This window comes from Eretmochelys imbricata, chromosome 6 (genome assembly GCF_965152235.1).
Source record: "Eretmochelys imbricata isolate rEreImb1 chromosome 6, rEreImb1.hap1, whole genome shotgun sequence".
Taxonomy (NCBI): Eukaryota; Metazoa; Chordata; order Testudines; family Cheloniidae; genus Eretmochelys; species Eretmochelys imbricata.
The window spans coordinates 124,292,049-124,314,988 of record NC_135577.1 but is presented as its reverse complement, the minus strand read 5'-3'; the positions used below and the strand labels follow the sequence as shown (position 1 = coordinate 124,314,988).

Here is a 22,940-nt window from a genome sequence, read left to right as displayed (position 1 = left end):
TTATTGGATTATGAAAGGATTTGAGGGTTTTCCCCCTAAGTGTGCTGGGGTTATTTCCTTCTAAACTCTTGCTGCCTAACCTACAGCTTTCATCGCCTTGCCCTGCAATGGCCAGTCTGAAACCAAGCCTCTAATCATCATTCATTATTATGGTAGCACGTAGAGGTCATTGGGCTTGGCGCCTGTATGAACACATAACAAAGAGACAGTCCCTGCCCTGAAGAGCTTACAATCTAAATATAAGCCTGTAGACAAATCTAAGGTTTGGGTTTCATGATTCTGTACTACATCACTGCAAATGTGTGACTCTCCATCAGTGATATTCATTAGCGGCTGGGATGGTGTTTGCAAATAAAAACCGGATATTAAACAGTTTTACGTGAGTGTGTGTGTGTGTGTATGTAAGACAGTCAATATGTTTGCACATATAAATGAGCTTAAAAACATCCAATATCTACTTGGGAATGAAAGCTCAATTGCAGTCTTTAGAGGGAGTTGTCAGAGGGACACAAGCAAAGTAATGCTCCAGTCATGACGTTTGCACAGGGCAAATGTCAGTGCAGAACAGATTCCTACCTGCCCAACTATTGTATTTACCCTTTAGATTTGTTGTGACTTTGCTTCTGCCATTGTGGGTCTCCCGAGTAACAGTCTGTTCCATTTCCTTTGCAGAGTTCCAGGTACCAGTGACAGAACCTGACATCAACAACAGGCTGGAGTCCTTGTGCCTGAGTATGACTGAACATGCCCTGGGGGGTGAGTGCCCCCTTTTCCCTTCCCTCCATTCTGCTGTCGGCCACAGTGCCTCTGGCACAGCCAGGAGGATTCCCCATTTTAATTCTTTCCTCATCTCCTCGAGGCCGCCTGTCACAGCCACCATCCTCTTGACTGAAGGAGACAGGACAAGACGGTGGTGGGAATTAATCAGTGCTACCCATTAAGTTGCTGAGCAGCAGGTAGGCGCACTTCTGCCATCAGGGCACCTGGGCAACACCCCAGGCTGAAAAAGGAGCGAATAGAATGAAAGGAAAATAGCCAGCAGCCAAGCCACGCTCTGGAACATGCTCACTGCTAACAAGCAGGTGAGGAGCAAAGGAGGGTTACACTGCCCCGGCCAAAACGGTGACCTTTGTAGGCACCAAGATGAGAGAACCTTTCAACAATTCTGAGTGCCGGCAGCTCCCTCTTAAAGCTAATGGGAACTGTCAGTGCTGAGCGCCCCTGAAATTCAGGAGACTATTGTTAAGGATATGTGGTGGGAGCTTTGGTATATGGACTAAAATGAGAGCAGGATTAGACTCTAAGGGCCAGACCCTCAGCTGGTGTAAACTGGCATGGAAGTCAATAGATGCAGGCTGATTTACACAGCTGAGGAGCCGGCCCTGTGTATGGATTTGGGCATCTGGCCTGAGCATGCTGTTTCTGTATCACTGCAAGAGCCTGCCAACATGGCGGGGAGAAGCAGGTAAGTGAAACTTGGGCTTCCCAAAAGGCCTTTCCATCCTAGTGCCGCTAAATCCAGTGTAAATCTGAATACAGTTATGGTTCTTTTAGCCTGTGCCTTTCTAAAAATGCCCATCACCGTCGTGTCTGGGTGCCCTACAGACTAATAGCTGTCAGTTTTCCAGTAGAAAGGAGAATTCTCCTCAGGGATCGGCTGCCAGGAGCTGATTGCCGGGAGAGCTGCATTAGCTGTCTGATGTGGTCGACTGTGGCAATTTAACCCTAAATAGATGCATCTTCCACAGGCCCTTAAGGATTCTGGCTCAGGCTGAGCTCTGGAGAAAGCAAGGCCCATGATCTCCACTGAGAAAACCCTGACCATTACTGTTGTTACTGTGTATCACGGTAACGCCTACGAACCCCATTCAGGGATCAGGGCCCTGTTGTGCTAGACACCATAAATAGCAAAGACAAGAGGCACTGTCCCACCGAGCTCACAGTGTAAATGACAGACAGGACACAGTCGATGGACCAAACAGACAAATGGGGTGGAGGTGGATGGGTGGAGCAGATACCAGAACCAATGGCTTAGAAGAAAGATGGACATCTCAGCTGGGCCAGGGCCTGGTGGAAACCAGAGGAAGATCTGACTGCATCACAGCACACACAGGGTTTGTGAGTTGTTTTATTTCGATTTAGATAACAAGCTGAAACGTCCCCGCGCAACACTCCAGGTGCCCTTAGCAATGAACTGGCCGTGACTCTCCCAAAGCACAGCCACCCAGCTACAAAAAAACCATCAGAATGAACCAAGTCAGCCAATCGATCACTGCAGCAAAGTAATCCTTCAAACCACTCCCCCAACCCTGTCAAACAAAGAGTTTGTGCAGCATGCCTAGAAATCTGTGGCCGATGGCAGGGGGGAGCAGGGATCCAATCCCAGAGTCTTGAGGGGAGAGAACATCCTGTTGGCAGCCCCTGCCTGGCAGCATGTTGTGGGGAGAGAGGCAGATGCTCAGACTGGGAGGGGCCAGGCCAGTTGGGGCTTGGACCCGCATTGCCTTGTCCCAGGCCTCTCTACACGAACAGTGCTAGAAATAGCTTTCGATCAACAAACAAATCAGAGCTTAACAAACCTGCTTGTTTTTAGCCTTAACGTTCCAGCGGGAGGAACTGAAGCGTGTGTGTGAAGCGATTTCCATGGTGAGCTGAGCAGGGGAACAGGGAGCACCGTGTGCCGGGCCCTGCGTGAGGAATAGCTCACTTGGCAATTGCCAGAGTCAGTAATGTGGTGGGCTGTGGTATGAAGGGCTGCTGCCCTTCTGTGTAGCTCTAGCTTTGTAACAAAACAACCAGTGTCTTGACACCAGCTGCTGCTGTGTCTCTTAGAAGTCGGATCATTACGGCAGCCCTCCTAGGTATTTCCTCAGTCTCGCTCACGCACTAAATGGGCTGCATTATGTGGGAAGACGGGGCGAGGTGGGAAGAGGGGAGCTGCCGCTTTTCTGGGATGATCACCTCTGCCATTCGCAGCACCTGATTCCCTTCTCCGTGTTCAACGGGGTCTCCCAGGGGAGCTCTCCCAGTGCCATCGTTCTCGGTCGCCTTGCATCACTGGGCATCATCTCTGACACTCTGGGCAGCACTGGGCAAAGTGCTGCGGCAGGAACCACCCCACAGCGTACCGCTCACGTCTTCTCCCAGAACAGGGGCACATCCGAGCTGGACTATCCATCTCTTACTGTGCTTACTCTAGGAAGGGGCCAGGAACAGTGCTGTAACCTGCATCTGAACTTCCCAGAGCCTGGCAGGTGTTTGGATCCAGGTTTTGGTTCAGCCCATCCTAGAGATGAGCCAGCCACTGGCTTTGGATCCACACTGCCCCCAAGTTTGGGGGGTGCGGTGGCAGGTAGATCTGATGTTTCAGATCATGCCCATCTTTGGCCTACATCCATAATTCCAGGTAGGGTTGGAAATGCAATATTTTTATCTCCGAGAAAGACTCTCCGTAGCCCGAAGCCTGCTGTTGTGTTTCTAAAAGCCACCCTAATGTGTTCACAAGCAACAACTGAGCACAGGGGAGCCGCATCAACGAATACGTGTTCAAAGACAGTGAATCTGTGTAAAAAGCTTGCACCCCGAATGCATTTGTCATAACTTGTGTCTGGTTTAAAACCCTTCTGCAGCGTTAATCCTCACCCAGGCTTTTCACTGTTGTTCTCTCTCTCCGTACTTCATCCCCTTGTAGAGAGCTGTGCATGGAGCGTCATAGGCACTGTGGATTTCATTGGCGGGAGCAGGCATGATAAGCCCACGCACACCTCTCAGCGCTTTCTGACTGGTCAGTTGGCTCATTAAGGCCTTGCTGAGACATCACACCTGTCTGAGGAGTTTTCTGCTCCAACCCCTCATCCCCAACCACTGTGTCCCCAGATATCCTGACTCCTGGGCTGTCATGGGACAGGGCCCCGTGTGAAAAGAGTTGGGAACAGTACATTACCAGGAGGCTGTCAGGAATCTATAGAAATAGAGGAGGCCAGAAATGATCTGAGGGGAATTTAGCACCAGACGCCTCAGTCCTGGCCCCTGTGACTTGTTCGGGGAGCACCCTTGGCTTCCATTGAAATGAGATGGAGTTGAGAGCACTCAGTGCCTCGGGCACGGCATGAAAGCTTCCTCTGTGACATTACTGGCCTCTGTTTCTAATTGTTCCTTTCACTTGCTTGTCCTATTTTGTTTCATTTTAAAAGCAAAATAAACCCCAGGCCATGGGAAGAAATCCACCCAGCAGCTGCCATTCCTCGGGGCAGGACTGCATTTCCAAACGCTTCCTGGAACAGGGTCCGATCCTGCAGTCCCACTCACGCTGACATAAAGGGGAGTTTGGCCTGTTCAGAGTGCACAGGGCAAAATCTGAGAGGATAACAGAGATGTGCACCTCCTACTCTTGCCTATTAATTTAGGGCAAGACCGTCTCTTTTGCTGTATTCTGGTAGATGGAGCCAGGGGCTATAAAGTACTTGCATGGGCCCTCTGCATTGTAGGTCACTGCACAGGTCTGCATGGCCACTGTTCCCTGACCCACACAGGATGGGGGTGGGGAAGTGGGCAAACAGGGACAAGAAAGGGGCAATAGACCGGAAGCAGATTACTTCCTTCCTGGAGCACAGGAGGAACCAGGGCATGCATGGTGACTCTGAGCCATGCTGCATTCCCTTGGCTGCCCGTGGAGCAGCAGAACTGCACACGACCCTTACTCAGAGCAGATTGTAAAGATACATTTGAGCCCCTCCTGCATGCCAGCATAGAAATGATATTCACAACTAGTGAGGGCATGGCAGTGCCTGCTGACTGGCACACAGATATGGAAGGTAGGTAGGTGGACCTGAGCCACCAAGTTTGGGTCCAGATCTGAATTTCCCCCACATTCGGATCTCCCCACTGGATTCAGGCCAATCTGCTGTGTTTATTTAAATTGGGTATGTGTAACATGCCCATGATGGTAGTGTTGAGGCAATGCAATTTAAAGTGACATGTGGCTACTTCTGATTATGACTTAAATCTTTCAGATGGCGTTGACCGAACCTCTACGATATAGAAGATGAATGTGTAACGGTGACAGCGCTGGCCGTGAGAATGACTGCTGCGGGTCCAGTGGCAACAGTCTCCAGACTTGCACAGGATTCTCAAAGAGATTTTGCATTCTCTCTCTCTCTCTCTCTCTCTCATTTTAATTTTGTGAATGTGTAGATTGTCTTTGTGAACATATCATTAGAATTGGACTTTGTTTTGTCATTTATTACACCCTCTCTAGAGGAAAAGTGTGGGGGAAAGGAAAAGTGCTGGTAAATGAGGTGTTAATCTCCAGCTGGGGAGGACGGAGAGTACCAGAGGCAAGCCCTGTTTCTGAAGGAGGAAATTAACAAATATCACACGTGTGACCAAAAAACAAGGGGGTAACTTATTGTTCAGAGTTTACAACTCTTGTATTTCACTGGAGCTCAAACATCTACTGGAGCTGCAGTGCAGTCAAAAAGAAAAATAAAAACCAACAACAACCAAATGTCCTTTCAACCAAATTTAAAACAACTAAATTTCAATTTGTGTATTGTTTACGTAAGGGCAGATATAAAGGGTACATAAATGTGTAAAAATGTCAGGTAGGCTTTTGTCTCATATTCCTGTTGTAAAGGATTTTTTTGTTTTACTTCTGTTAATAGCAGCAGGTTTGCATTTTACATAGCAACCGAGCTATGCGGTCTAGGGGCAGGCCTTGGGTTTTCATCTTCTCAGCTGGGATGGAGGGCATCAGAGAAGGGAACGAGGGATGTTGTGCAGTGGGCAGGACTATACGTGATTGGGCGTGGAGAGCAAGTGGGATCAGTTTCTTGTTTCTTGTCTTGTGTATGTGAATACCTAAAAGATGCTGCATCGTGGCGTTTACAGACCTGCCACTACATCCCAGACTGACAGGATCATTTTCAGAACTATCTACAGTTTGCCAGCTAAATTACAGGGGGTGGGGGGCTGGGCCTTTTCTTGCCCTGGGAGGTAACAAGAGGATGTGAGGAGGTAGAGAAGGATTAAAGGGGAAAGCATGAGCTTCCTGTGCTAAGGGACCATGCGGGAGAGCAGCAAAATGGAAGCAGTGCTGGACTGCAGCTCTCAGTCTGAATAGTGAGTACTCTCTGTTCAGTGTTTATACTGGCTCACAAACACTGCTGCCTTTTTCTTGGTCCTGACAGATAATGAACATGCATGTGGCTATAGAGTAATAGCACAGGCTAAACTGGACATTACGTGTAAGGGAAGGAAGGTCAACATGGGGGTGGATTAAAGATTTAAGAGCCAGTCGTTTGGATGCACATCTATCTGTGCTGCTGTCATCCCAGAACTGTAGCTATAACACATTGCTTTTTATAACTGAGTTAAGGGGGCCCTGGTTCATTTCATACGTGAATCTGATATACCTTTGAACCAGCAAGTGTTTAAACTGAGATCTGAGCCAGAATCAAGTCTCATTCATACCAGCCTACATCCATAGTTGTTCCATTGAATATAGTGGGTTAAGTCCAGTTTTACACCCAAATGAGAGCAGAATCTTCACCTAACATTTCAGTAACACATGGTTATTGAATTCCCGTTGCTTGCTTGACACACAGAGGGCCTGGTCCTTTCTTTTTTTTCTTTTTCTTACACCAGTTTTACCCCCGTGCAGCTCCATTAGCTTTAGTGGTGTTACTCCAGATTCATCCTGGTGTAAGTAAGAAATTATTTGGTGCGTACAGTTTTTCTTTTTTTATATATAAAGAAAAGTAACATTGATGCATACCGTGGCTATGGGACTCTGTACAAGACTTTAGAAATCAGGTCTGTCATTTGGGTGGTTGACATTATCTGAAAGTAGTTATGGAATTGCTCAAAGAAGCAAATATTTTCAGTGCCAAACATTCAACGTGACTATTTTAAAAGGGGGGACTAAGGGCTAAACCGCAGCTTCGAAGAGGTGTTCTTACATGTACAATAAGGTTTGTAAATCCAATTTAGATGCAGCATTTTTACTTAACTTTATAAAAACAAAAAGTGCCAAAATGTGATTTTTCATGCTGATTGACATAAAGTTGATATTTCTTGGTTTCCTGTTTACCAGAATGCATGATACAATGTAACTGAGCATGATTCGGTGGAGTAATGAGGGAAGACAATACGAGGGGACTTTGGAATGTGTTAGAAGGAGCTTAAAACAAAGTTAATGAAGAGGATAATGAACTGCAGGATTACACAACTTGGATAGGAAATGAGAAGGTATTCAAATCTGAGTTGCATCTTGAGCATTCTTAGCTATATACAATGTGCAGCTTCAGAAAATGAATTGTGAACACAATCACCTTAGCATGAATCTTTTGAAAGGAAGACAAAATATTTACAAATCTGAAATTCTATTTATTCCTTTGCTGAATATAGAAACAGAGGTTATCTGATTATTAGATATATTATTTTGGATATATTACTTATTAACTTGCTATGGCTGGTAACCATGATAATGTCTGTTATTAACAACCACATAATTCAATTTTTCTTTTCTTTTTTTAAAAAAAGCTTATTTTCCATTGGGAGTGTATAGGTTAATGATAGACTTTGTTGTGTTTGGCTGTTTTTTGTTTTAATTAAAAAGTAGCTTTGGTTAAATTTTGGAATTCCCTCCCAGCTCCGTTTTGAGGCCTGTGTTGAGTGCAGGTGTAGAGCTCAATTTAAAAATCAAATTCTAAAGTAAAATAAATTTATTTATAAAAACCAGTTGCATGCATAAGGCTGTGAAGTCAAATATTTAGTAATAAAGCGGCAGTGCCTTTCGTTTTTGTATTTACCCCAAATGCAACTGTTTTATAATAAGCACGTATCAAATTATTTCAAATCTCAGAGTAACAAATATTTCACTACATATAAATGTTTTTTTTTCTGTTTTCTAACTAAAGCAGTGTGTTCGTGGTATCTCTGCAAGCATCTCTGCCAGTGACAGTAGTTTGCTACACTATTATCATGTATGAGGTTTTATTGGTGCTTTTATCCGTAGCGGTTTCTTACAGTTATTAACAGTAGGGGGCAGACACACACAAGGGGCTGAGACATACAAGGAATGAAACGCTGCTGATGGGTTTTCGCTGCTTCGGGTTTCACTTCTGAATGACGGCCAACAAGAAAAACAAAATAGCTTTTGTCTGCTTGGTGATGCTGTCTGCAATGAGTAGCTAACCAATTCCCTATATCCAAGTGTCCTTGGCTGTGTTCACAGTGCAGAAATGAACCTCCTTTGCCCCCAGGTCAAGCTTGGCTGCCCCACCCATCAGATTGCCCTGCTGAGCTGGACAGGATCAGCAGAGTCCGGCGCTGGTAGCGAAGTGTGCCAGGCCCCTGGCAGTTTCACCACAGGGCACCCCTCCTCAGAAAGCACATCTGTTAAGTGCTTAAGTTCCACGGACTTACGCATTGGTTTAAAGTTAAGCACATGCTTCGCTGAATAGGAGCTGGAATAAGATGTGTTGCACGAGTGCTCAACGGGGCTCACTTTGACCTCTGCAGCCAGACACAAGCGTTTGCCTGTTGAGAGTGTCACCCTGTTGTCAAACACGGCTCATTTTTGCAGTGGACACAGCCTTTTAATTGTCCCAAATTAGGGCTAAGCTGCCCCTTTCCTCCCACCTTCCTGGTAAGGGACAAGTAAGTATTCATGACACTGAGGAAACCCTGCTTTTCCTTTGAGGTGCCATGAGCTAACCCTTTCATGGACAAGATCTTTGTCTAAGTAGTAATGCAGGTACCTGAGCTGGGGATCAGCCTGTTTTTCTCAGATGGTGGAAGTGCGGGATTTTTTCCCCTGTCACCAACAAGCCTTCACAGAACTGTAGCTTTGTTCAGCTAGATCTGTGACATGCACACGGTGCAGAACGAGTATCATGCAGACCCTGTTCCACACATGTAAGAACACAGGACTGAGAACCAGAGCTCAGATTTTAGTCAGCACTTAAAAATATTTCTATTGTCAACTTTCTCTCTCTTGGGGTGCAGAAACATGACCCATTTTAGGCTTTCTGAATGTGCCTGATGAAAAGTAGATCCTGCAGAAGTATAATTTGCACACAGTTATGATAACACTAAAGTTGATTTTATACAAGTCATCAGAGTTTGCAAAGTGAGTTTTATTTTTTGTATTCCTTTATCTTTACTTAAAGGTGAATGTGTATTCCTCTGGGAGGAATAGGAAGAAAACAGGAATGTTAATAATGTTAAACAGAATACTTCCTCCCTTATTAATATATAACCCTTATGTATTTATGCATAATGTAAGCTTACTTTAAAAAGCTTTGAACTTTCTTTTGTTGCATGCCATCTTCTGGCAGCTCCGTATTGTACATGCATGCATTTAGACCTGTTTTTTCTGTATAAAGTTAGTGCACAAAGAAATATTTTTGCCTAGTTAATGTTGCCAAGCAAATGCATATTTTTTAAATTTGTCATATATGGAAATAGCATGTTTGTTACATGTAAAAGCTTCCCGATATAAAGAAATACTAATGTTTGAAGATGCTGTTCTTTGCAAGTGTACAGTTTTCAAATGTTGTTACCAGTGAAACACCCTTGTGATTTAAACTTGCTACAATGTATTTATTACTCATTTCCTCCCATGTAACTAGGAATCATGGCTATATTTCATATCAACATTATATTGAAAGTGAAAGGAGATGATTAATACAAGGTTTTGTAACACTGGGGTGTGTAGTCTTTTTATTGGTTTCTTTGTTTGGATTGGGGAGGTGACATCCGGTTTTTCTTTCTTTTTTTTTTTAAGGCCAGCATTGTGGCTCAAAGGAATGAAGAAAAACAGCTATTTAGTTTTGTAGAAAAGTTTTATTATATTTATGTAAAAATCCTGTGGTTGCAATTGAGACCCAGATGAAGGTATTGAGGTACCTAGCTCCCATTGATTTCATTATTTAGGTGCCTAAATACCTTTGAGAATCTGGGCTTTAGGGCTTATGAATGCCAAAACATTGCACCAATGTTTAACTAACTATCCCTTGTGAGGTAGGTGCAGAAAGTTAGCAGAAATCCCATATGCAAATGGGGAAACTGAGGCACAAATCAGTATCCACTTTTCCAAGGAGACAAAAGAAGTGAATAGCAGAGCCAGGATTAGAACTCAGGAACCTCTGGTCTGTTAATCTGAGTCCACTAGGCCATCCTGCCCTTCTATAAACCCTGTCTTCTGCATCCCCACCCTCCACAAGAAAGATCTCTAGCTGTTGGTTTTTCTGTATTTTTTCCAACTTCCAAGCAGTTAAAATAATTGCAAAGCTTGGCCTGACACTCAGCTTTGAAGATAAACAGAGAGCTTCTCTTCTATGTATATTTTGAAAATGCTGAATCTAATCTGGAAATCAAGGGTACATTTTTAATGGTGAGAATAATTAACCATTGGGACGAATTAGCCAAAGATCATGCTGGATTCTCCATCACGGGCAATTGTTAAATCAAGCTTGGAGGTTTTTCTAAAAGCTTTGCTCTAGGGATTATTTTGGGAAGTTCTCTAGCCTGGGCTGTAGAGGAGGTCTGACTAGATGATCACAGTGGTCCCTTCTGACTTCGGAATCTAAGAATTGCTCCAGTGTAAATTTGGTTTAGACTCCTGCTAAAGTCAGGGGGACTGTTCCCATAAGTAAGGGCTGCAGAAGCAGAGGTCCAGATCCAAGGTGTAAGGTGATGCCTTTGTCATGGTGTTAGAGGGCAGCGGGTTTGCAGAGGCCTACGGGCTGTGATCCATCGAACAGATAAACTGCATAAATTACAAGAAGAGGCAGATTAACTTCTCCTAGACAAGCCTCTTTTTCGTGTGCATATAGCACTCCCCAGAAGCACTGGATTTACTCCCCTGGAGGCCCAGTCTCAGTATTACCAGCCCCAAGGGTTCAAAAATCAGGAGCCAGGCCTCCAAAAACTGTCAACTTGCCTTTAAAATCATGCAGGGTTTTTATAAACAAGGAGGATGCTGCTTCTTGCTTGCCTGACTAGCACCGGCCGCTTGCATTCTTCACATTTTCAAGCTCTTCTCTGCAACCCCAAGGGTGTGAAACGTGCTTTAGCACATGTGTACACACACACACTATGGAGATTATTTCATACCCCTTTTGCTCCAGGAGCTGGGGCGCTCAGTAGAACATCACAGCATGAGCCTGATGATAGTTCAAGGGTGAGAGTTGGCAACGCCGCTAGCCACGGAACAAGTATCGAGAAATATCAGTAGAGCTTGGGAGCTCATGGGCTAATCTCTCATTGTCTCAGTTTGACCATCAGAAGGAGGATGAGGCTGATCGTCACCTACCCACAAAGGGCTGCGGGCTTGGGAGAGAGTCCAGAGAAGTGACTCAGAGGGAGTGTGGAAGTGATTTATTAGAGTAATACCTTGTATTTTTCTTCTGTGCCTTCCATGCAGTGAGCTCCAGGTGGTTGATTATTACAAGCAGGAGATCCCCATTCTGCTGGCAAACTCATGGGAAGGAGCCCAGGAGGAGACACTGCCATGAAGAACTGATCACCTCATTCCTCCCTGTCCGTTCCGCGGGGCCGGGGGCTCTGCCTCCTGCAGAAAAGGCTGCAGGGGACAGCCCCAAACCCAGCAGCTCCCAGGGGGACGCCAGAGATGAGGCCGTGTGCCCCTAGCACCAACCGCTCCGTGCCTCGGCAGGACCACCCTAACGGGGACAGCTGCTGCCGATTCCCGCTAGCCACAGCTCCCCCTCCCCAGAAAAGATACTGCAGCCCAGAGGCTGTAACCTCCACTGGCTGTGGGGGAGGCGGGAGGATGAACAACATGTAGCCCCCCCTCGATCCTGCCCCTCACAGCTCCTGGGACCAGTGGAGGGATTGCTACAGGGTCCAGGGGCTGGTAACTGCGTTCCCCATCCATGGGTAGGGGGGGGAGATTGTGCACCAAGGATTTGCTCCACACAGCTGAGGGGGGGGGCCATGATCCTCCCCCCTGCAATGAATTAACCCTCACCACATCTCCATGCAGCAGTATCCTCCTTTTACAGGTGATGGAGCAGAGGCTCAGAGAGGAGCTGGGACGTGCCCTGTAACACCCAGGGCGTGTTTGGCAGAAGTAGGCGCCCAGCTCAGCAATGAGCTGGGTCTGTTCTCCAGTTGTCAGTGGGGCAAGGCCAAGCTGCAGCAGCAAAGACTGATCCTCAGGGGGGCGGGGGAAGCGAACAGCCCCCCCAGGATGCGGGGGGACACAGCTGCCTGACAGGAGGGTGCCCCGGGGGAGCCGTGCTGCATAAAGCACAAAGAGCAGCTCCTGTGCATAGCGCTGTTCTTTCTGGGGCAAGGCTGCCAACCGCCCATTCCTGGCCACAGGCTTGGCAGCCTGGAAACACAAGCGAGTTGGACTCTCCGAGCTAGTGATGCCCTTTGGGCCGCACCCCCAGCACGGCGATGGTGTGACGTGGCTCTGAGCTGGGACGTGGTGTCAGCCTCCCCTGGGTGTCCAACAGCCTGGGCCCAGGGCAGCGGCCGCTGAGCCGCCTTGGCTGGGGGGAGGGAGGCCCCCAGGACAACTGTTTGGCCCGGCAAAACCTGAGTGGTGCTGCAACCCCATGTGCCAGGTCGCAGTGGAGGAAGAGGGTGTCGGGGGCTCATGGGCTGGCCAGGGGGCAGCCTGAGAGGAGCTAAGGTGGGATGGGCAAAATTTTAGCAGGCTCTTGGACACACCTGCAGGGAGGTGGAAATGGCCAGTGTAACCATCATCAGCCCTGGCCACGTCCCCCACCCTCCTACCCTGATGGCCCAGGGATGGTGGATGGGCCCCCCCTGAATAGCTAACAGCTCTGCAAGGTGCTGGGGCTGCAGAACCCCACTTTCCTCCCAGTCTGAATGGTGCTACTGCAGTTCTGTGGTTCCTAGCCCCTACACCGCAGATGCAGCAGCAGGGAGGTAAGCTTCGTCCTGGTACGTGTAACTGGGGTGGGGGGGTGTGTGTGTGTGATCACACCCTCATTTAACTCCATAGGCCGTCTGCCAGAGTAAGCAGCACAGTGGCAGTCCCCACCTTAGCCAGCAGCGAAGGACGTGTTAGTTTTCACCCTCTCAGAGCCATGAGCAAGGGCTTTTCCTTCCATAAACAATTCGCCTGCCCATGGACGTGCAGCTGCCGTTTGGCTTGCAGAGCAAGTGTTTGCTGCACTAATGGAAAATGAAAGGGGTTGGGGGGGACGGCCGTCCCCATGGGGAGCTGGCGCAGAGCAGGGTTGAAAATCTCCAAGGAGCGCTTTGCTGGCGGCGGGTGGGTCAGTCCGGCACGCCACGGGGCTCCTGGCAATGAGGTGGTTTGCCATTTAACTAAAGGCCCACGCTGTAAATTTAACTGGGCGCCTTCGCAAAGTGGCTGGAGGAATCACTCACACTGCATAAGTCAGTTATTAATCTGCTCTCCCCGATTACTCCATACTTGACCCCGAGCCCGTTAGTTAAAGTGTGCAGTGGCTCCGGCCCCTTTTCTGAGGGCTGCTTTGCATTGTGCGAGGTGCCCCTATTTACACTAAACCATGGGGTCAAATTCATCCCAGGGTAATGCCCCTAAGGGGGAAGGAGTTTACAACAGGGGTGAACTTGACCCATTGCTTTTGTAGCGGCTTAATTCTAAAGGGCTCTTCTGCAACCCCTTGTTAGTCCCGAGTGGGGCAGCCTTGAACATGTGGGAGTGGGGCTGCAGCAGATGGGACTATGCAGATCTCTCTGTCTCACACAAACACACACTCTGCAGGCCTGATGCCCTGACCGGGTTTCACACTTAGCTCAGGTGCACTGCAGTCAATTGCTGGCTCTCTGCATTTATTCCAAGCAAATCCGTTCCTGCAAAGGAGCCCTCTCCTTACGAAATGCCATTGAAAAGACAGAGTGAATAGCCCCTTACCGGTGCACAAGGATTAGTGACTGGGGGGTGGGGGGCAGGGAGTGCTCCCCTCTGTCCAGCAGTGCACCCGTGCCTGGGTATGTTGTACAGGATTTATGCTGATTCTGGCCCCTCCGGGAGGCATGGCCCGTGTGCCTAGCAATCACTGGTCTCCATTCTGCAGTTTCACAGGCTGAGTCCCTCGGGGTTCTGGTTCACTGAGGGATTCCCCAGGGCCTTGTCTACAGAGCTACAAATGGCCTTTTGTTAGGAGCAGCCCAAAAGTGTTTGCAAATCCTGTTGCTGTTTTGCAACCTGGTCGCTCTAGTGGACAGTTCTTGGGACCAGGTGCTGTCTGGTCACAGAGATGCCAGCAGGCAACTGAGCAGTTGTGGAGTCAGAGGCAAAAAGACCTTTTTGTGGGCTGAATGAGCTTGTGCTGCAGTGCAAAGAGGGTCTCTGCCTGGGCTCTGCTGGGCGCTCCTGGCCCATAGTAAATATTGAATGTTTTGTAAAGCATTTACTAGCCACAGATTGGCACAACCAGTGATGCAAACCAGGCAGTTCATGAGCCAGCCTTTCTGCCAGTGCAGGGCTAAAGAACCCTGCTTAGCTTCTGAGCAAGGGAGCTCCCTCACTCCGGCCGCAGGCCCCACCCAACCAGGACCCTGGCCTAGGGACCACCCCGTGCCTCTGTAAAACTGGGATTGGGACACAGGGTCACGCCCAGCTAGGGGGAGGGGATACTCACCTTCCCCTTGGAAACAAGACATGGCTATGTGTCCATCCCTCCTGCTTGGTGGGAATGTGGCAGGCATACACCCCTGAGCAGGAAAACTGCATCATCGCTGCAGAACTGGTAGCCCTACGATGTGAGGTTGTTCCTGGCCTTCCTGCAGCCGAGTGCACCTTGCTACCCACTGAGTCTTGGCCTCCCGTGTTCAGTGAATCTGCCTCAGATCTGCCTGCTGGCGGTGACTACAACTTCCATCTCCCTTCTTAGAGAGATCAGCGCTGCTCCCGAACAGAGCATGCCAGAGAGAGGGGGGCACCCACATTTTGCTTCTCTCTAATTTTCCGCTAAGATCTCGCTCTCTGCCTGGCACACTCCAGCCCCTCCTGAGTCTGTCTGTGCCTTACCTCTGGGGCTGCCCCTTCCTGAATCACTCTCAAAGCACCAGGCACAGAGCAGCACTAGCCGCCGTCCTGGAGCATGTCGCATCTTTATTAAAATCTCTCGCGCACACTCAGTGTTCCTAGCTTGCTCTAGCTTTGTCCCTAGTATCTCTAGCTACACTATCTACAATACAGATGTTACAGATCAGGCAGGTACGGCTGGAACATTGAAAGCATTGGAAAAGAGGTATCCATATCCCTGGGAACCATCTGCGCCAGGCTTCTGATAACAAATATTGCTCAGATAGCCTCCTGGAGATTGAATGTCTTCGCTACCTGCTGCATCTTGGGTCCTGGTTCCACGTTTTCCACTCTCCTCTTTCCCACCACGTCAGTCAGTCAATAATACTTGGAGGGCCAAATGCTTTTGATGCTGTTCAACTAGCACTGCTGGAAACGCCAGCTCTTATAATCAACACATTGACTATACACTGGTAATAATTACACTGTGTTCCTTTCAACACCTTGCCAAGAAAGCCAATTTCTTACTTAGACAGATTGCAGATCTCAGCTGCAGCAAACAGGCTGTTTTGTTCTCCCTTGTTAACTCATTAGAAGTCTCTTGTGAAGGGACCAGCGAATGGAAATTGCTCTCAATGATCCTTTAGGAATGAAGTCTGATAGAAACCAGGGAGAAAATTTCTCAGCCACTTTAACTGACTGGCTGGGAAGTAAAAATACAGTCAGCTGGTGCTACTTGGGTATTTGACCCTTGACTCCGTCCGTCCCTGGAAGCTGCCAAGTGATGACCTGCTGGGTGGGGCTGGCCAAAAATTTTCGATCGATTTTTTTTTTTTATGGAAGTTTGGATTTTTACTTAAACAAACTTCTTTGCGGGGTCTGCTTTTCTCCCAGCCATATGATGGTTTGTTGGCAAATTGAAAACCCTAAAAAACTGAAAAAATGTCTCTGTTTTGGCAGTTCCAGCTGAATATATTTCATTTTGGGGGCAGTTTTGGTGGTTTTTCAGTTTTTTTCAACCAAAAAAAAAAAAAAAATTTTATGGGTGGGGGGGACCCATCTTCCGCCTTGCTCTGCAGAGAACACTACATACTGCTGCCACCGTGCTAAATCTGTTCAGTTCTGTTAACCCAAAAAGATGCCAGCCTGTCCGAAAGGCCCGGACGGCTGCCCCCGGCCTGGCGGGGTGGGCCGCACAGAGATGGCCCCTAACACTGTTCAGACTAGCAGTTACACATCCAGGGAAACAAAATTAAATGCACGTGAAAGAAACCCTTCTCTTGATCCCTGCCTAGCCACGGATTCCTGCTGGGCACAGCAGAGGGCCCCACAGACTGGTGGATCTCCGGGCCTGCTGGGGGAGCGCTCAGCCCAGTCAGGCAGCCTGGAAGTCGCAGTGCAAAGGAGCCGGCTGGGCGGCCCCATCAGCCTTTCCTGGAAGTCCCACCTCCTCCTGGGCTGCTCCCCTTCCCCGCAGGGAAGGAGTTGCAGGCTGGCTGCTTTGGCAGGAAAAGGCACCAGTCAGACTCCACCACAGCTCATTGAAGGGGGGGCCCAACATCCAGGGAGCCGGGGTTTGACTCAGACTGCTCCCTGCTGAGCCCTCTGGCTGTGCTAAAGGACCCACTCAGACAGGACCCTTATCTTCCCCTCCCTAGAAGGCCAGGGGAGGAGACCCGTTCAACTGGGGCGCTTCCCTCCCCTCTCCTGAGAAGGGTGGGGAACAGCAGGATGTATTGCCCCCTGCCCCGAGGGGAGGGGACATGGCAAAGGTCAGAGATTTGTCTCTGTATAATACATAAATAAATATAACAAAAGTCCTGAAAGCACTAAGCTTTGGTCTGTACCCCAGCAGAGCGGTAAGGGGAAGTTACTCACCTTGCAGTAACTGAAGTTCTTTGAGATGTGTGTCCCTGTGTGACACTCTAGGTGTCAGTGCATCCTGGCGCCGTTGAGCGGAGATTTTCGGCAGCCGTGCCTGGTCGGGACGCAGGTGCTCAGTTGGTATCTCCCGTTTTGTTGGAATCTTCCTGACCGCCTGCGTCCCGCACCCCGCCCAGTTCCTTCTTTACCGTGGAGCGATTATGCCAGTACTCCAAAGTAGAGGGGAGGAGGCTGGGGAGTGGAGCACCCACAGGGACACACATCTCAAAGAACTTCAGTTACTGCAAGGTGAGTAACTCTTCTTCTTCCAGTGCTGTCCCTGTGGGTGCTCCACCTTAGGTGAATGTGTAGCAGTTCCCACTATGGTCGGTGGGACTTAGATGCGGCAGTGAGTACTGTAGAGAGTACTGTATGGCCTACTATGGTGTCTGCCATGGTACCTTGCGTGATAGCATAGTGCTTGGCAAACGTGTGTTCAGATGACCATGTAGCCGCTCTACAGATGTCAGAAATGGGTACATTATGTCGGAAGGCAAAGGATGTCGACATAGCTCGAGTGGAATGAGTTCTAATGCCTTTGGGCGGTTGAATATTTTGGATATGGTAAGAGGATCTAATGCAGTCAGAAATCCACGTGGACAGACGTTGTTTAGAGATAGCCGCACCTTTCAATCTTTCACTGATGGAGACAAAGAGTCGTGGAGATTTACCAAATGGCTTAGTCCTGTCTAAGTAAAAAGCGATTGCTTGCCTGACATCGAGAATATGCAGGGTTGCCTTGTGTGGGGTCTTGTGAGGTTTGGGATAGAAAGTAGGTAAGTATATAGATTAGTTAAGGTGGAAGGTGTATACCACCTTTGGGAGAAATTTAGGATGTGGTCTCAGAGTGACTTTGTCTTTGGAGAAAATTGTGTAGGGATGATATGCCATCAGGGCGCTTATTTCACCTACTCTCCTTGCTGATGTTATTGCAACTAAGAGCTACCTTCATGGACATATGGAGATGAGAGGAGGTAGCCAAGGGCTCAAATGGAGGTTTCATGAGAGCGTGAAGAACAAGGTTAAGATTCCATGTAGCTGCCGTTGGGTAAATTTCAGGGTAGAGATTTTGCAGGCCCGTGAGAAATCGTTTTATGGTGGGGTGGCTAAAGAGTGAATAACTTTCTAACAGGTCATGGAAGGTGGTAAGCGCCACCAGGTGTACTTTGATGGAGCTGAGCGAAAGTCCGTCCTGTTTTAGTTTCAGGAGGTAGTCTAGAATGTTAGGGATGGTCACCGTATTGGGCATTAAGTGATTACGTGAGCACCAGAGGGCAAAACGCTTCCACTTCTGCAGGTAAGTTTTACGAGTGGAGTCTTTTCTACTGGGCAGGAGGACAAATTGGACTTGCTCGGAACAGGCCAGTTCATGGGTTTGGAACCACGAAGGAACCAGGCTGTTGGGTGGAGCTTTTGGAGCTGGGGGTGAAGAACCCGTCCATTGTCCTGGGAAAGGAGATCTGGCCTGTTGGGGAGAGCCCGTGGATGACGGGAGGACATGCGGAGTAGGTAAGGATACCACGTCTGTCTCGGCCAAGCCGGGGCAATAAGGATGACCTGGGCCTTGTTATCTACGACCTTCCGAAGAACCCTGTGTAGCAGAGGGATTGGTGGGAAGGCGTAGAGGAGAGAGTTGTTCCATGGGATGAGGAACACGTCTCCTAGGGATGCAGTCCCAAGTCCCTCTCTGGAGCAAAACAGACGACATTTCCGATTCTGGGGTGTGGCAAAGAGGTCTATTGACAGGGTGCCCCAGAGGGAGAAGAGCTGTTGAAGTACTGCAAGATGCAGTTCCCATTCGTGTTCTGTCGAGAAGTACCTGCTGAGTGCGTCAGCAGTCGTGTTGTGGCAGCCTGGTAAGTAGGAAGCGATGATTTGTATTTGATGATGTATGCACCAATTCCATAGTCGGATGGCTTCCATGCAAAGGGAATGTGATCGGGCTTCCCCTTGTCTGTTGATGTAGTACATACATGCTATGTTGTCTGTTAAGACTCGAATAGATTTGTTCTTTATGAGGGGAAGAAAGTGAAGGCATGCTCGCCTCACTGCTTTGAACTCTAAGAGATTTATGTGTAGGTGCGTCTCTGATGCGGACCATCAGTATTGTGCCCTGTGTCCCCCAAGATGCGCTTCCCAACTAATTAGGGAAGAGTTTGTGGTGAGCATGAGCGTTGGGGATCATTGCTGGAAGGAAACCCTGGTGCAGAGGTTTTCTGGTCTTGCCCACCACTGTAAGCAAGCTAGAACATTGGGAGGAGGAGTGAGCAGCGTCCCTAAGGTGTGTCTGTTGGGTTTGAAATTGGAATTGAGCCAGCCCTGAAGACATCTCATGTGTAGCCTGGCGTACTGGACCACTATGGTGGTGGCTGCCATGTGACCAAGGAGCTGTAGACAGATTCTTGCCTGTGTCCTGGGATGAATAGAGAGTGTGCATATGAGCTGCATGATAGCGAGGAATCTGTGATATGGGAGCGAGGCTCTGCTCTGTATTGAGTCGAGATGAGCTCTGATGAACTCGATCTGTTGTGTAGGTGTCAGGGTGGATTTTTGGATATTTATTTGGAGGCCTAGGCTGTGAAAGAGGGAGATGGCGAAATGGGTAGCTTGAAGTGTCTCGCCATAGGAGTTGCCCTTGATGAGGCAATTGTCCAGGCAGGGGAAAAGTGTGATCCCATGTCTGTGGAGGTGAGCCGCTGTGGAGGTGAGCCGACTAGAGTTTTGGAAAAGACTCTCGGTGCTGTGGAGAGGCCGAAAGGAAAAACTCTGTATTGAAAATGGTTGTGACCAATGGTGAATTGTAGGAAGTGTCTGTGAGCTGGATGAATTGATATATGAAAATAAGTGTCCTGTAGGTTGAGGGCTGTGAACCAGTCCCCTTGATCCAGTGCAGGAATTATTGTGCCCAGTGTGACCATCTTGAATGTTTGTATCCTCACGAATTTGTTCAGTCAGTGTAGATCCAGGGGTGAAAGTAAGTTAGACGACTTACCAGTACCGCCGGAGTCCTGAGCAGTGGACGTGGCCTCAATCGGAAGAGGCAGGGCCTTAAATCCCCGGGCCCTTTAAATCTTGATTTAAAGGGCTAGGGCTCCAGCTGAGGTAGTGGCAGCTGGAGCCTGGGGCCCTTTAAATCACCCCTGAGCTACCAGCTGCAGAGGCGACTGGGATCCCCGGGGCTCGAGGGCGATTTAAAGGGCCCAGGGCTCCAGCTGCCGCTACCACAGTGGAGCCCCGGGCCCTTTAAATCACTGAGGAGCCCTGAGGGCTCCTGCCTGCCACCACTACCCTGGGGCTCTGGGCTCTGGCAGAGCTTTAAAGGGCCTGGGGCTCTGTTGTGGTAGCAGCTGCTGGAGCCCCGAGCCCTTTAAAACCCCGCATGAGGCCTGCTGCCCGAGCCCTGGGGTAGTGGCGGCCGGGCTCCATCAGGGATTTAAAGGGCCCCAGGGCTCCAGCCACCGCTACCGCCCTGGCCCTTTAAATCCTCTCCAGAACCCCACCGCCGCTACCCCAGGGCTTCGGCAGCAGGGCTCCGGTGGGGATTTAAAGGCCCGGGGCAGTAGCAGTGGCTGGAGCTCCAGGGCCCTTTAAATCCCCGCCAGAGCCCCCCCGCCCCTACCCCAGGGCTCGGGCAGCAGGGCTCAGGTGGCCATTTAAAGGGCACCAGGGTGGTAGTGGGGGCTGGAGCGCTGGGCCCCCCCACCCCTACCCCAGGGCTCGGGCAGCAGGGCTCAGGTGGGCATTTAAAGGGCACTGGGGTGGTAGTGGGGGCTGGAGCACTGGGGCCCCCCCACCCCTACCCCAGGGCTCAGGCAGCAATTTAAAGGGTCCCGGGGGGGTAGCGGTGGCTGGAGTTCTGGGGCTCTTTAAATCCCCTCCGGAGCCCTGCCGCCGCTACCCCAGGGCTTTAAATTGCTCTCTGGGATAGCCGGTCCTGGTACGGCGCACCGGCTCTTACCGGTACGCCATACCGGGGCATACCGGCTTACTTTCACCTCTGTGTAGATCTAGTATAGGCCTCCATCCCCCAGTCTTTTTCTGGGTCAGGAAGTAACGGGAGTAGAACCCTTTCCCTCGATGTTTCGTTGGCAAAGGTTCCGCTGCGCCTAGCTGGAGGAGGTGAGCCACTTCTGTGCGAAGTAGGTGCTCGTGAGAGGGGTCCCTGAAGAGGGATGGGGAAGGGTAGGAGGATAGGATATGAATGGGATAGAGTAACCGGACTGAAATATTTTGAGGACCGAGCAGTCCTGTGTAATATGCTGCCACGCATGTTGGAAAGTCTGGAGGCGGTGGCCAAATGGGCAAGTAGGCTGTGGAATCAAGGGGTGGTCGTGCAGACCCTCGACCAACGTTTCAAAATTGTTGTTTATTCCCGTATGGGTGGGAGGTGGTTGCTTGAGCTTGATTTTGTCTGCGCTTAGGGGGTCTAGCGCGATTCCTATTTACGTCATATGGTTTGGGTTGAGGCCGATAATATTGTTGTGCATGCGGTCTTTGGTAGGGTTGGTCTCGTTGTCTCCTGGGAAGAGATGGGTGAATGCCCAGGGTGCGCAGTGTCGCTCTAGAATTTTTCATGGTGTGAAGTAGTTCATTGGTTTTTTTGGAAAATAGTTTGTCTTTATCAAAGGGGAGGTCCTCCACTTTGGTTGGCAGATCTTTAGGGATGCCAGATGCAGAAAGCCATGAAGATCTGTGGATAACCACAGTAGTTGGAGAGTACAGGCTGCCGTGTCTAAAGAGGCTTGTAGGGCCGTTCTGGAAATCAATTGGCCCTCGCTCAGAATTGATTTAAAGTCCACTCTCCTAGCCTCTGGAATGTAGGAGGCAAATTCAAAAAGTTTATTGTAGTTAAAGTCGTAGCTGGCGAGGAGTGCAGAGTAGTTTGCAAACCTGAATTGTAGAGTGGAGGACATGTAAACCTTGCGACCCAAGATGTCAAGGTGTTTAAGGTCCTTGTCTTGTGGGATGGGCCAATATTGTGGCTGTTTCATCCTTTGTGCGACTGCATCCATGATGAGAGAGTTCAGTTGTGGGTGAGAAAATAGGAAGTCAGCATCTTTAGCAGGAACATAGTATTTACGTTCGGCCTTTCTGCAGGTTGGTAATAAAGAACGTGGAGTTTGCCCGAGAGTGTCAGCTGGTTCCAGGAGTGCTTCATTTATAGGGAGCGCAATCTTTGAGGGTGCAGAGAGTTGAAGGATTCTGAGGAGTTTGTGCTGTGTCTCCTGAACCTCTTCTAGGGGGATGTCTTGATTGAGTGCCACCCTCTTGAAATGCTCTTGAAATTGTTTACAGTCATCCACATTCTGTGGAGGCGGGGGCGGGGAGAGGGCTCCGTCTGGAGCAGATGGAGAATTAGGGTTTGGTGAGTCAGGATATGATTCGTAGCTCATGTTCTCAGGAGGGGGTTCAGGTACTCTAGGAGTGGATGGAGCTGGAGATCGAGGCACAGAAGCAGGTAGTGGTTTCGTGGAAGAGGTCTGAGGAGGAGTGGTAGGAGGATGTGGCCAAGGGTACCACTGAGGCCAAGGCATAGGGTAGGAGACCCCAGGTGCCGTCCACAGGGAGGGCGAAGTAGGGAAACTGAGGCTGTTGGCTGTGGACAGTAGCCTGAGGTGGAAGAGGGTCTGGTGGAGGAGGAGAGGCAGGTGGGGAGAACTCCGTCTGCTGCTGTGTATCGGGTTTGCTGTCAGTGAAGGTAGCCAGTTCAGGTGGTGAGAGCGGCTTTTTGAAGAGTGAGCCCTGTGTATCCAGGAGCAGAGAGTTAGGCTCAGGTCACACTGAGTGAGGAACTGTTGCTCTTGCTCCCTGGGCTGTGCTGAGCCTGGACTGTGCTCTCGCGCATTAGCAAGTGAAAGCGAAAGGGTGAGCGGTGCCGCGGGTCTGTTGGAGGTCCCCTGCAGGGGGTCCGTTGCTGGTGCCGGGGCGGGAGGCAGGCTTGGTGCCGACGTTCTTCCCAGCACCGGGGCAGAGCGCACAGTCAGCACCGTGG

At 49.5% G+C, this 22,940-nt stretch overlaps 1 protein-coding gene across 1 annotated transcript in view; it reads left to right on the top strand.

The window, feature by feature from the left end:
* The window catches only part of SAMD4A (sterile alpha motif domain containing 4A), a 202,805-nt gene extending 197,764 nt beyond the window's left edge, over window positions 1-5,041 (top strand). Inside the window, exons 12-13 of the mRNA XM_077820758.1 lie at window positions 673-756; window positions 5,013-5,041. Of these exons, the coding sequence (XP_077676884.1) occupies window positions 673-756; window positions 5,013-5,041 (113 nt within the window). The remainder of the gene's footprint in view (window positions 1-672; window positions 757-5,012) is intronic.
* The last annotated feature ends 17,899 nt before the right edge of the window (window positions 5,042-22,940 follow it).